This window comes from Corvus brachyrhynchos, unplaced genomic scaffold (assembly GCF_000691975.1).
Source record: "Corvus brachyrhynchos isolate BGI_N302 unplaced genomic scaffold, ASM69197v1 scaffold114, whole genome shotgun sequence".
Taxonomy (NCBI): Eukaryota; Metazoa; Chordata; class Aves; order Passeriformes; family Corvidae; genus Corvus; species Corvus brachyrhynchos.
Genome location: NW_008238337.1, coordinates 139,152 through 151,771, shown reverse-complemented (window position 1 = coordinate 151,771; position 12,620 = coordinate 139,152). Strand labels below are relative to the sequence as shown.

At 40.5% G+C, this 12,620-nt stretch overlaps 1 protein-coding gene across 3 annotated transcripts in view; it reads left to right on the top strand.

Moving 5' to 3' along the window:
* The first annotated feature begins 2,538 nt into the window (after positions 1 to 2,538).
* The window catches only part of SFSWAP (splicing factor SWAP homolog), a 38,603-nt gene continuing 28,521 nt past the window's right edge, over positions 2,539 to 12,620 (top strand). The window contains exons 1-7 of one of the 3 annotated variants that reach the window (XM_017734745.1): positions 2,539 to 2,930; positions 5,392 to 5,561; positions 6,084 to 6,221; positions 7,700 to 7,785; positions 10,552 to 10,777; positions 11,211 to 11,326; positions 12,180 to 12,315. In XM_017734745.1, the coding sequence (XP_017590234.1) occupies positions 2,677 to 2,930; positions 5,392 to 5,561; positions 6,084 to 6,221; positions 7,700 to 7,785; positions 10,552 to 10,777; positions 11,211 to 11,326; positions 12,180 to 12,315 (1,126 nt within the window). In that variant the 5' untranslated portion in view covers positions 2,539 to 2,676. Of the gene's footprint in view, positions 5,013 to 5,391; positions 5,562 to 6,083; positions 6,222 to 7,699; positions 7,786 to 10,551; positions 10,778 to 11,210; positions 11,327 to 12,179; positions 12,316 to 12,620 lie in introns of all 3 variants that reach the window. The other 2 variants (XM_008634002.2, XM_017734744.1) reach the window with 2 other exon arrangements.

Here is a 12,620-nt window from a genome sequence, read left to right as displayed (position 1 = left end):
CTCAGAGCACAAAAATACATTTTTATAAAAATGAAACAATGGGTGTTGGCACAGCACCTTATTTGCTCTGTGTGAGTATGGAGGCATTTGGATTGCTCCAGTGGACACCTTAAAATCCTTTACTACATTTACGCTGTTGGCTTCTTGAGTACAGTTTTGACAATGCAGTCCAATAAATCATCAGTGAATGGTGTTCAGTGATGTATTTGATGTGTTTGGATCCATGGACATGAAAGTCAAATCAAAGGTTGTGAGGAGATAGCAGAGGTTATGCCCTATTTCAAAGGTGAGTCGTGTATAATCTGAGTCAGCCTGAACACAACACCAGCAGAACTTAAGAGCTGAGCAAATACTCTGGATCACACATAAACCTGTAAAAATTCCTTCTGTGTCTTCTGAATGCCTGCCATTCAACTACTGCTGCTCATAAAGGGGAAAGGAGTCTCTGGAACAGTAAGATTTCTCTTCACCATTAACGGCTGATGGGGAAACATCCTGTTTTGGAGAATGCACTAGCTTACACAAGTGTGAAGCTGAAATGTTCCCATCATCTTCAAGATGTTTTCACAGCAGGTTATTAGCCTGCTAGCTGTGCTCACACTATTTCTGCATGGCGTGCAATGTGTACATTGCTCAGCCTCCCCAAAATGCTCATTGATTAGCTACTTCCATATACACAATATTGTCTTGGGGCCCTTCACAATTTCCACTCACACTTTACTCAAATCTAATATGAAACATGCTTTTAATTCAGAATCGCGCAGCTGCCTAACACCGCTCCAGTCCTCTTGGAGACAGACACACTCTATCCTGAGCCAGCTACCCAGAAGGTCTAATCAAATGGCTTAATGGATAAGTATTACTCTTGGTCTTTGTGTAATTATTTACATTTGACTAAAGCTTAACACATCTTTTGCCAAAGTTAATCTTCCAAAAAGATACCTAAGTTTAGCTCAAAGGCATTTCAGGGCATAGAAATATAGATTTATTGCAGCAGTTGTTACGTATGTTCAATCTTTCTAAACTGGCGTATGTCTTGCTTCAGTTTCCATCTGCTGATCCTTACAAAAATACTATTTAGGACACAATTCTTCTTTTCCCATGAGGACACTACTTCATTGCAATTGAAACCTCTTTCAATATCCTTAATAAGTACATACAATAAAAAACGAAAAGGTCAGCCCATTCAATGTTACATTTGCAATCCTGGCCGTCCACATTTCCAAAATATACTCCTGATCCAAACTGGGATTATGCAAATATGTTTTGTTTTGCTTTAATTCCCTCAAACAACAAGTTTTCATCTGATGCTTGGCAGCATTCACAGCAACCCTGCAGCGGTTAATCTTGTGATTGGAGATTGAAGAGCACCAACCAGAGAGTGTCTGACTGACCAGGTCCTGCCTGGATCTTTACAGATCATAACAGGGATGATGCTGCTTGGCAGCATTTACCCCTCTGGCAGACACTGCTGGAAATTTCAGGGAAATCTACAATTTTGTATCTTTAAAGCTATCCAGAGTAGTTGCAAAATAATTACTCATTATTCCACCCTTTTTCACTGACAAACACTCAAGGTATGTAAGAGTACATTAAAAGTATTTTGAAGAGAGATATTTTGTCCTACAGAATCCCATGGAGAGAAGGGGGCAGAACACTGTAGGCTACTGGACAGACAGGGTCACTTTCAGCAACATGGTAAGTAATTCCCACTGCGAATCACAAAACATCATGTCCTTCCTTACAGAATTTTATTATAAAATATGCAAAACAACGCATTTCTTCATACTTATTGAACAGTGATGACAGTAATAACCCCGAGATACACAACATCGAAAACTTCAGCCCAGATCATACAATTTTAGAAAAAATTCTCTGGTTTATAAACTTTCTTCGGAATTTTTTACCCAGTGCCCCAAGTCCTCCCTTTCCCCTTTCAAGGAGAGACTGGACATGGCACTCGGTGCCCTGGTCTGGTTGACAAGGTTGTGTCCGGTCGGAGATTGGACTCGATGGTCTCAGAGGTCTTTTCCCAACCGAACTGGTTCTGTGATTCCCACCGTGGCTCCCAGGCTTTCCCCTCGAGCTTCCCGAGCGCAGCCTGGGATTGACCCCCGCTTTGTGCCGCACCGCCCTGTACTGCGTTGAGGCTCCTCAGCCTCCCCCTCCCCTGGGGGCTCCAAGACAGCGTGGCGGACACCGGGATACGCGGGCCCACGGTTCGGTTTTGTTTTTAAACTCCTGGGGCTCCTGTCTGCCGAGCAGGACCTCCCGCACACGCCGCTCCCCGCCCCACTCAGGGCGGCCTCAGAGCGGCCTCTCAGAGGTGTTCCGCACTTTCGTGACGGCCGGCTCTGTGGCTCCACCGCCTCTTCGGGCCTCGACCGTTGTCACCGAACGCGCAGTGTCCTCTCCAGTACCGTGGAGTCGCGTTATCCTCGGATTTAACACTCGGTCTGCCGGAACTTGACGCGAATCTGCTACCCCCAAAAGCCAGCCCGTCTCTGCCCCTGCGCCGCCAGCGGAAGCGGAAGCGTCGCCATTTTGTTTCGGGTGATGGCGGCTGTGGTGCTCCGGGGTCGGGGGCTTTAGCGCGGGCCCGGCCGTGCGGGTACTCGCTGCTTGGACAGTCGGTGCTCCTGCGAGCTGCCTCCGCCTCGCTGCACCCCCCCGGTGATGTACGGAGGGCTCGGAGGGTCTCGACGGACTGCAGAAGAAGCAGGCCCGCCACCCCTAATGTTGTTGTCAGGAGGGGGAGCGGTGCCCGGGTCCCCCGGAGGAGGTGGAGGTGGAGGCGGGAGTAGCCGTGTGGAGCTGCTGGTGTTCGGCTATGCCTGCAAGCTGTTTCGGGATGATGAGAAGGCTCAGTACCAGGAGCAGGGGCGACACCTTATTCCTTGGATGGGAGACCCCAAGATCATGATCGATAGGTCGGTGTAACACAACCCCCAGACTGTGCTGCGAGATCTGCTGTGATAGCCTCTTTTTGTTTCCCCCCTTGTGCTGTGGGCAGTGAGGGCGGGGGTTGAGGAGAGGGCTCGCTCTGGCAGGCGCGTCGGGACCTTCCGTGGCGGGGCTGGAGGCAGCTCCCGGCACAGCACTCCGAGGGTGCTCTGGTAACGCTGCAGGCCGCCCCCCGTCCCCCTCCACCCCTGTCTGCGGGAACTTGGGGTTTCCCTCTCTGGCAGCGTTGGGAGGTTCCTCTCCTCCTGGCAGTCAGTGTGTGATGTGTCTTTCTGCTCCACTTGGCAAGGCAGGGTCGGCAGGGTGGAGAGTGGGAATGATCTGTTCCTTTTCAGTGCAAACCACAAACATCCTATTTTCTGACCTGGAATCCAAGGGAGCCTGATTGCATGGGAGTACTTACTAGGCACATTGTATGTTCTGTAGGTGAGAACGGGGCAGTGGGGAGAGTGGAAAGGTGTTTATCCACCTTAAAGGAAATGGGGATTTCTTATTTCTCCTACATAATCTGGCTGCAGGCTGTTGATGGGACACACTAAAAGCAGTTCTTGGCCTGTTTACTTTTCCCGGTGCTGTGATTTACTGTATTAGACAGAATGGATTTGATTTTGGGTGCTCTTGAAATTTTATGCTAGGGCTGGCTTCTTTTGGTTGTTGTGCCAGGTCCAGGTTCGTGGCCAGAGAGAGTAATAGAATCTGCTTTGATGTTCCTCCTGATCTCTTTGATTTGTTTCAGCAGTACAGGGTGGGATTGGGAAATAAATTCATTCAGAGTTATCTGAATATATTGCTGGAGAGAGGGAACATGGGAGGTCAGGTTGGTTATGTTTGAGTGGAGCACTGAAAGAATAATTTAAGAGTTGTGGGTGACCCTGAAAACCTCAGTGGGAAAGATGGAAGGATTTTGGTTTGAGAAGGGTCACATGGCATACTATAGATATGTATTCCCTCAGTTTCATCACTGCTTTGGTGCTAGACAGGATTTTATTTTGACTTAAGAGCTGTATTTGTCTTGGAAAAATGTCAGTAAGGAAAGGTCTTTTGATTTCCTTCCATAAGACTGGAGAGAAAAAAGAAATGCCCTTGCACTATTTCGGTGCTTACGCCATTAATGATGGTTATTATTGAAATAAATTTTTTAAATTGGAATAGACACAAAAGCAGGACAAAACAGCCATAAATGTTTGTAGCTATGTTTCATTTCTCACTTACACAACGGTGGAAGTGTTGTGTTGCACACTTCTAGTCCAAATCATTTCTGTGACTGATCTCATTTGTAAGTAGAGGCCATTTTTGGGGTGCTGTGCAGCAGAGCCCTGTTCACAGGTGTTACAGAAATTGTAGGGAGCAAACACTAAGTATGTGCATGTCTGTACACACATACTGAAATACCAAATAACGTACATTTGTGAGTTAAGGCAGCTTGCAATTGCTAATCTTACAAACTCCTTTGGAAGCTTAGATTCCTTTTATCTCCAGCAGCAGGAAGTCTTCATTTTCACCATTTTGAGAAAAGCACATTGCTATGAGAAGACTTGGGTTCAAGTTTGCCTGTGGACAGAGCTTGATTAACCAGACCTATGTTTCATTTGCTTTTTGCTATAAGAATATTTACTTTCTTTGTTTTTGGTCTAGCAAGTTGGCACAAGTCAAGAATTGTGTGTGGGAAGACACCTCAGCGGAGTCAAGTTTACTGTCACTTTACTTTCCAATCAGTTTCTCTTACTGATGCATAAACATTATCCCAATGCAGTGCTTTTCCTGCAAATAAAGTGATTTCTTAGTAGAAAGGAACTGTACATCATTGATCTTTGCTGATTTTGCGGTGAACCTCCTTAAATTGCATGTTTATGTTACTGTTCCTATGTATGTGTGTCTCTCTATCACATAACCCAGAACTTATTTCCTCAGCCAAATGGCTAGGGGCCGAGCCTAGCCATGATTTTACCTCCAATGGACGCAAGTTTCTATGGTGAAGATTTCTCCTGAGAGTTCGGGACTAGCAGAAAGAAGCGAGGAAATTTCGACCGTTTGGTTCTTACGGATAGGTATTTATGTACTCGGGTTTGTGTGAATGTAAGCTATTTGACTTTCCAGAAAAACGTATTTTGCAAGTGACATTGATTGGTTGGTTGAAGCACGTACGGTAAGAGCTGTTAAGGAAATGGATCCCACTTAAACTATTAAAGGATACCTTTGCCTTTAATTGTAATAATTTATTAGTTTCTTTGAGAGGAATTTAGACTATTAAACAAATTTTCGATAGTTGGTGACAAATGATTAGCAAAATTAATTGTAACTTCTAAAAGGGAGTATGCATTAACGTATAAGTATTTTTTTTTTTCATTTTTATTGGGTAAGTATTTAAGTAATCGCATAAACCCAAGCCCTAAGTTCTTTGCATTGACCAGCTGTTTCATCCTGCAGGTATGATGGGCGTGGTCACCTGCATGACCTTTCTGAATATGATGCTGAATATTCCACCTGGAACAGAGATTATCAATTGTCCGAAGAGGAGGCTAGAATAGAAGCCCTCTGTGATGAAGAGAGGTATTTAGCCTTGCATACGGACTTGCTTGAGGAGGAGGCAAGGCAAGGTATTGCTCAAGGAATAACATGGTTATTAGAAAAGCACGTTTAAGTAAATTATTATGAAATTAAATTTACTCCTAATTTTATACTCTCTTTTTCTGATGTTATCTTGACAGTATCCAGTGGATTCGAAAAGCGGGAGTCTTTGCGTATGTGAGAGGACCTCAGGATAGTTTAACTGTAGATCCACACAGAAATTGCCCAGATTCTGAGGGCAGACTGGGATTTCAGACCCCCCAAAATAAACACATTCTGCTTCATTTTTAGTGTTTTTTAAAGGAAATTCTGTGCTTTTATATGCATAATTGCATTAGAATGTCTTAATCCACAGCCTATATCTCTTCAAGAAGAAATAAATAGTCAGCATGTGTACATGCTGTGTTTTTCTGTTCAGTTTTTAATGAAAGCTAAAATGATCAGGAGAAAACTTCTTATTTAAAAACTAAAGTAAGAAATATTACTTCTTTTTTTTTAATAAGTTAGCTTCTGAATATGTTCTGATGTTGGTAATTGCATTTTTGTTCAAGAGGAGGAATATAAAAGACTCAGTGAAGCTTTGGCAGAAGATGGTACCTATAATGCAGTGGGATTCCGTTATGGCAGTGATTATTATGACCCTTCAGAACCCACTGAAGAGGAGGAGCATCAGCCTGCAAAACAAAGAGGTAAGGGGTAAAAGTAAAAAGGGTTAATTGAGAGGGACGACATAGCATTTCTATCTTGCAGTTGAGAGTTTAAAATATGTGTCATTAAAATGTAATTAAAATTTCTGAAAGCATTTCATCAAAGTCTTTATGGGACTCTGTTACTGAGTTTTTGCGGACTTTGTTCTTGAAGAGCTTAAAAATGTTTTCCTGCTATGGCACAGTCAATACTGCAGTAGTCAGGGAATTTAATTCTGCTGTCTTGCAGATTCTTATTCAGGAAAAACCTAGGAATTCCTTACATTGGCTGTCTGCTAACACTGTGTTTCTTAGTCAAGACAGAAAATATCATTGTAAGCATAAAACAGTAATTGATAAGAATGTATATTTTTAAGTTTAGATTTTGTCTTCTTAGTTATTATAAATGAGTCTGTCTTCAACATAGTGTGCCCTGCTTCATGACCTTAAAAAATATGGAATTCAGTTGTCATGTTCCCATCTATAATTACAGTAACTTTGTATTTTTATCGCACATTCTTAAGGAAGGTTTTAAATGTTGTTGAACTATGTCTTAGTAAAGTGAGGATCATTCAATTAACAGTTGGGTTGCCTTACTACATCTTGGTGGGTTACTGTGGTATGAAATGTGCTTTTTTCCCCCCAAGGTATTGTGTTGCAATGCAGGATCACTTTAGGTGCTTAAGCTTATTTAGTGTTTTTTGCCGTGTCTGAGAGATTGTGTAAGGGCAATCAGTGTCTGTGCTAGTCCCACTGTACGAAGGGTTTCTCCTCTGCTCTTTGGTACTGAAGCAGAATTGCATTGTCTTTTCTGGGGTTTAATTGATTTGTTTAAGACTCTATAACCAAATATTGTTAGCTGGAGATGCTGCCAAAAGAAGCAGTCTATTCTACTTTGTCTGCTGCTCTTTCCTTCTTTCTTTGCTGCTAAATTTTTCTCTGCCTTTGTGGAGTTAAACTGTTTGAGTTCATTAGAAAAAAAACCTAAAAACCAACCCACCAGAAAGTGGAAACAAGCGAACTCCCTTTGTTGCATGGTTTGTCTGCAGTAATCACTGCAACATCTCATGCGTGATGAGGTTGTTCTGCTGTTTCCACAGCTCCTGTGATCAGGTGTTCCTGCACTTGGTGCCATCTAATCTGTCAAGGAAAAAAGGGAATACGATTTCTCTTAAGGCTAGTAAAATAGATAGTACTAGAAGTTACTTTAAAAAGTAAATTTTTTACTTCAATTATTATAAAAAATCTGTAAAGCAAAATATTTTCAGAGGAACATTTCTGCTGTAGCAAATAATGGACTGTAATACAAATTATTATTTTTAACCATATTTAAATGTCTGCAGTGCAAATGCTGTTTATATAGCTGCATTTGATAAATTCCTTGATTGCACATTGTTTTAGATATACTTTAATTTTTTTTTAACATTTGGGTACTTTGACATGTTTTTTCCTATGGTACTTCATTCTGTCATTCCTTGTAGAAACAGCTCAGACAGAAAATACAGAGGAAAATGAAGAACCTTTTGTTGCGCCTCCGGGACTGAATGTACCTTCTGATGTGGAACTGGTATGTGTACATTTAATGCAGCCTACACTTCTGCCAGCTTTTGTGCTGTTGATGGTGCTCTGTTTGGTGATTGGGTTGGGGTTTTTTTCCATTAACTTTAGTGTGGTACATTTTAAATTATTCTAAAATAGTAACTTAATTTCAAATGTTCTGCCTTGAATTCTTGAGTTCTATGAACACCTTTGAATCTTCTTTTTCACACTGAAATTATCACTGTGCTTATGCTAAGTGCATTTAGTATCACTTGTGATATTATTTTAGCTAATGTGGAAAAAAGGCAGCTGTTCTTGGAATGGCTACTTGCGGAGATGTAAGGTTCAGCATTCCAAACATAAAGGGCCATTAAACCAAAAGTTTGCTTATGTTCAAGAATTCTTTTCTGAAATCTTTTTAATTGAGTCCCAATCTGAAGGGGATAGGATTTGATCAAGTGTAAATGCTCTATATAAAACTAGCATATTCAAGGAGAAAAACAGTAATTTATTTCTAATAAAGTCTGAAATAACTTGAAAGTATTAGCATATAGAAGCTCCTTTCTTCATGTGATGTTGCCAGATTTTGCTACATGTTCTGTAGACTTAATTGCGGCTTCTGTATTTTTCCTGAAAGGAGCTGAACAGACACCTGCTTGATTACAGGTCTAACTGTAAGGGTTTTCAATGTATTTCAAGTTTATTAAAAGATGCTGGAAAATCAGATAATATTCTTCCTTCTATAACTGTGGTCATGAAAGTGTTAATTTATATGTGAGCTCAACTTGATATTCTCAGCTTGATAACCTTGGCCAGTAAAGATTTAGAACACGGTTAGAACAACTAATAATGAGCACAGAGTATTTGTGTAACTCTTTTTCTACTTCATTGGCTTTTCTTTAAGGAACCTTGAGTTCTCAGAGAAGAGCTTCTTCTTTTGCATTTTGATACTGTTTCCAAAACGTAACTGCTGGTGAAAAACTGTTGGTTTAGATAGCTGCTTGGCTTGAGTTTTGTTTAGAAATTTAGGATGTGTTTCCAATATATGTCGCAAAGTGCAGTGTGGGGCTTACTGAAGTAATTTTTCTCAGTCAGCTGTTGAACTCCAGTGTAGTCACATGAGCAGAAAGCAAGTGGAGGTATATTCGGTTTTGATTGAAAAAAAAAATAAACCCCACAAAACACCAAAGTGTCTAGACAGCAGCTCTGAAGGCAATGTATACTTAACCTTGGATTGGGAATTGTGAGAATTTTTTTTTGTGAGCCTCGATTTGTTGTTGTTCTATTCAAGTCATTTGGCTTTACCATGAAAGATATTTATTCTGTTTAAGAAATTTGAGAATCAGCTTGCTAACATGGAGACTTTGCTCCCAGTCTGCAAAGTGCAGTTCAATAAAGACAGATATTTTATATCTCCTGTAATACAGATCAATGCAAAGTGCAAATATTCAATGAAGACAAGTCAGGCAGCAAAAAAAAAAGTCCAGAACTATGGAATGTTCAGTGTATGGCAGCTCCAATTGCGGCAGTAATGTCATTCTGGAACTTAGAACTGAAGAGTTATGACAAGCAGGCCGAAGGTCTTCCACTGCTTAAAACTGTGATTATGGGCAAAGATGATTGTTCTTCACCAGGGCATTTTTAAGAAGTCTGTGGATGCTATTGAAGTGGGCTGTTAGAGGAAATTTTCAGTTAGTAACTTGTGAGGACAGATAGAAAAACTTGATATATAATGTGAAACTGCTAATGCACAAAATGTTATCAGTTTGTTAAGAACCTCATTGCCTCTCATTAAAATAATCTTTGCTGGGGTTTTAGAGGGACAAATAAAACTTGAAACATCTAGTTATTTTCCATATCAAACGTCCTGGTAAAGGATCCAGTTGGCAGAAAACAGCTTTTAAAATTGGACTGTTTGATAATATTGAGAATTTTTTCCCCTATGTGGAGCACCACTGTCTCGAGTGCTTCCAGTCTTCTGAGAAACATTTTTTTTAGGTTTGCAACATAGCTGTGTATCTATGCAGTAAAAATACAAAGCTAAACCAAATCATTAATGTGACACCTCAGTCTTTATAGGCACACAGAGTATGTGTTTTTACAGTGTACTGAGCACAGGACAAAATAGCTGAGTGTGAAATTAAAAGCAGTGAATAATGAAGTTCATTCATTCTTTAACTGTACTCTTGTTCTCTTCACATCTTGGGCTTGGTATCTGGATTTCTGGAAAATGCATGGATGCTGCTTAACTTTATTAATTTTATCTTTTGCTTTATTGGTGAAGTGTTCAGTGACTCTTCAAGGGAATGCACATGGGAATTATAGTTTGTATGTTGGTCTTAAGAGGCACACATGTTCTTCCCAACCAAATACAAAGTAACAAATTTCTAGTTAGGGAACAATATTTGCACATTCAGAGATAACAGAATTAAGGACAGCTTTTGTGAAGGAAACCATACATGTTGAGTCTTCAGAGCACCTTGAGATATTGTAATACCAAGGTCATCCAGGATCTGTTGCCCTCTTCAGTTTGGTGTTCAATGCAGAAACAGCTGTCCTGGTAGAAGAAAAAGATCTTGCAAAAGGAACTGAATGAGCAGCTGAGGAGCGTTGGGACTGTTTTGGTTATTTTTTAGGGCTGATGTGCTTTCATTAGTTTCAGGTGATTATGGAACTTAAGTTGCTAAAGAAAGCTGAGAAGGACAGGGAACTACTGTTCTTTCTAATTCTTGGAGTTCTAACACAGTGTACAAGCTGCTTATGAAAATGCAAATGTGTTATTTTACTCCCACAGCCACCAACAGCAAAAATGCATGCGATCATTGAGCGAACTGCAAACTTTGTGTGCAAGCAAGGAGCCCAGTTTGAGATCATGCTGAAAGCCAAGCAAGCACGCAACTCCCAGTTTGACTTTCTGCGGTTTGATCACTACCTCAACCCCTACTACAAGTTCATCCAGAAGGCCATGAAAGAGGGACGCTACGCGGCTCCTTCGGAAAGTAAAGCTGACGAGAAAAAACGTGAGTTGTTGCTTGGCAAATGGTAGCTTCAGGGTGGGAATCACTGGAACAGACACTGGTCTTTTTGTTAAAATAGCCACATTTTTCTGGGGTTCCACTGCAGCTGAGATTGATGTGATGATTCAAAATTTTGCTTAAATTGGAGATTTTTTTGAAAAAATATTGTTTGTGGAAATGTTCAGCTACAGGAGCTGCTATGATGTGAAGGTTTTAGGAGCAGTCATATAGCTCAAGTCCAACAGAAGGTTGGTCTGTGCATTTAGGGTTTAGTTTTGTTGATGTCTGGCAAGATCTTGGATCTATGCTTTTGTGACTAAGCTGACTTATATGAATGATGCTTTCCTAAGAATTTATGCTTGTCCTGTATCATCATTCTCTCCCAAAGAAAATTCATAGCAAACCCAAATAAAATTCAAACATTGCTTTTATTTAGACTCGAGAGTGAAATCTGAGGAAGATGATGATGATGATGATGACGATGACGGAAATTATCTTCATCCAAGTCTTTTTGCATCTAAAAAATGCAGTAGGCTTGAAGAGCTCATGAAGGTACTTGACACGATTAAAATTACCTTTTTATCTTGTAAAACACCTGATTCATGGACAGAAAAATTCTGTTTTGCAGGTACTCGGGTCTTTTATTGACAAAGGTCTGGGCTTCTTTTCAGGCTGTAATTTAAGTCTGTTTTTGTAAACTTTTGAGTTACCTTTTCTCTAGTACATAAATTGTTATTTTTCCATTTCTAAGGAATTATATTTCTATTTCTGATGCCCTCTGGTATTGAGGGCATCACTCAAGGATTTATCCCACAGAACCTGTGTTGAAGCAGAAGAGATTAAGGTATTTAATGCCTTATGCATATAAGCTGAGAGAGAGTGTTTTTTCTTTTTAGATTTTAGTAGATAAAATGTTGACACAAAGTAACAGTTTCAGCAAATAATATTTCACCAGAATTTACTACTCATTAAATGTAAATTTTACTAGATCCGTTAGTTGTTTTTATTTTCTGAGACTAGGCAGTGATGGAATAATGGGAGTGACAGATGGTTGTACGTATTTGAGGCTTTCAGAGGAATGGCTGGGGTGCTGTCTGATATTTAGACAAGACAGGTTCTGTGCCTTATCCCAGCCATGGCAGTCACTGGCTAACAGTAATAACCGCTTTTTTCTTTTTATGTCATTCATTTCTGTTTATGTGAAAGTGGTTTTTGTCTTGTTTTTCACTAATTTTCAAATACATTGACTCTGAGAGCTACAAAAACGGTAACTTCAGTGTTTGCACAGAATTATCGATGTCTATTAACGTAGATAAATCTGCTTTCTTGAAGATGTTGATGCTATTGTTCTTTAAATATGTACTTCCAATTTTAATCTTTTTTTCTATTCTCAAAATGTTTTCAGCCTTTGAAGGTAGTAGACCCTGATCACCCCCTTGCAGCACTGGTGCGCAAAGCACAATCAGATAATAATTCGTCTACACCACGGTCAACAGATGGGGCAGCTGTGCAGACATCACAGGCAGAATATTCCTCTGATTGTAAGTGCTTTGTGAGGAGGCAGCTGGTGGTATGTTTTGATGAATTGTGTGTGGATGCTGGTGGGAAGAGAATACGTTGGCTTCATGCTTCATCCTGTGTATTTATTCTTTTTCAATCTCCTGAGTCTTTGAAGGTCCATGCTGAGTATCTGTTGAATTGCTGCTTAGGAAAACCAGGAATGGGTTGGAGGGGGTGGGCAGGCAGGAAGCCACGTCTTCAGTCTGTGAGTAAGTTTAGCACCATACCCTTATTATATTATTTTGTTCCTGCAAATTTTGTAAATTCTGATACTCAAAAAGGTAAA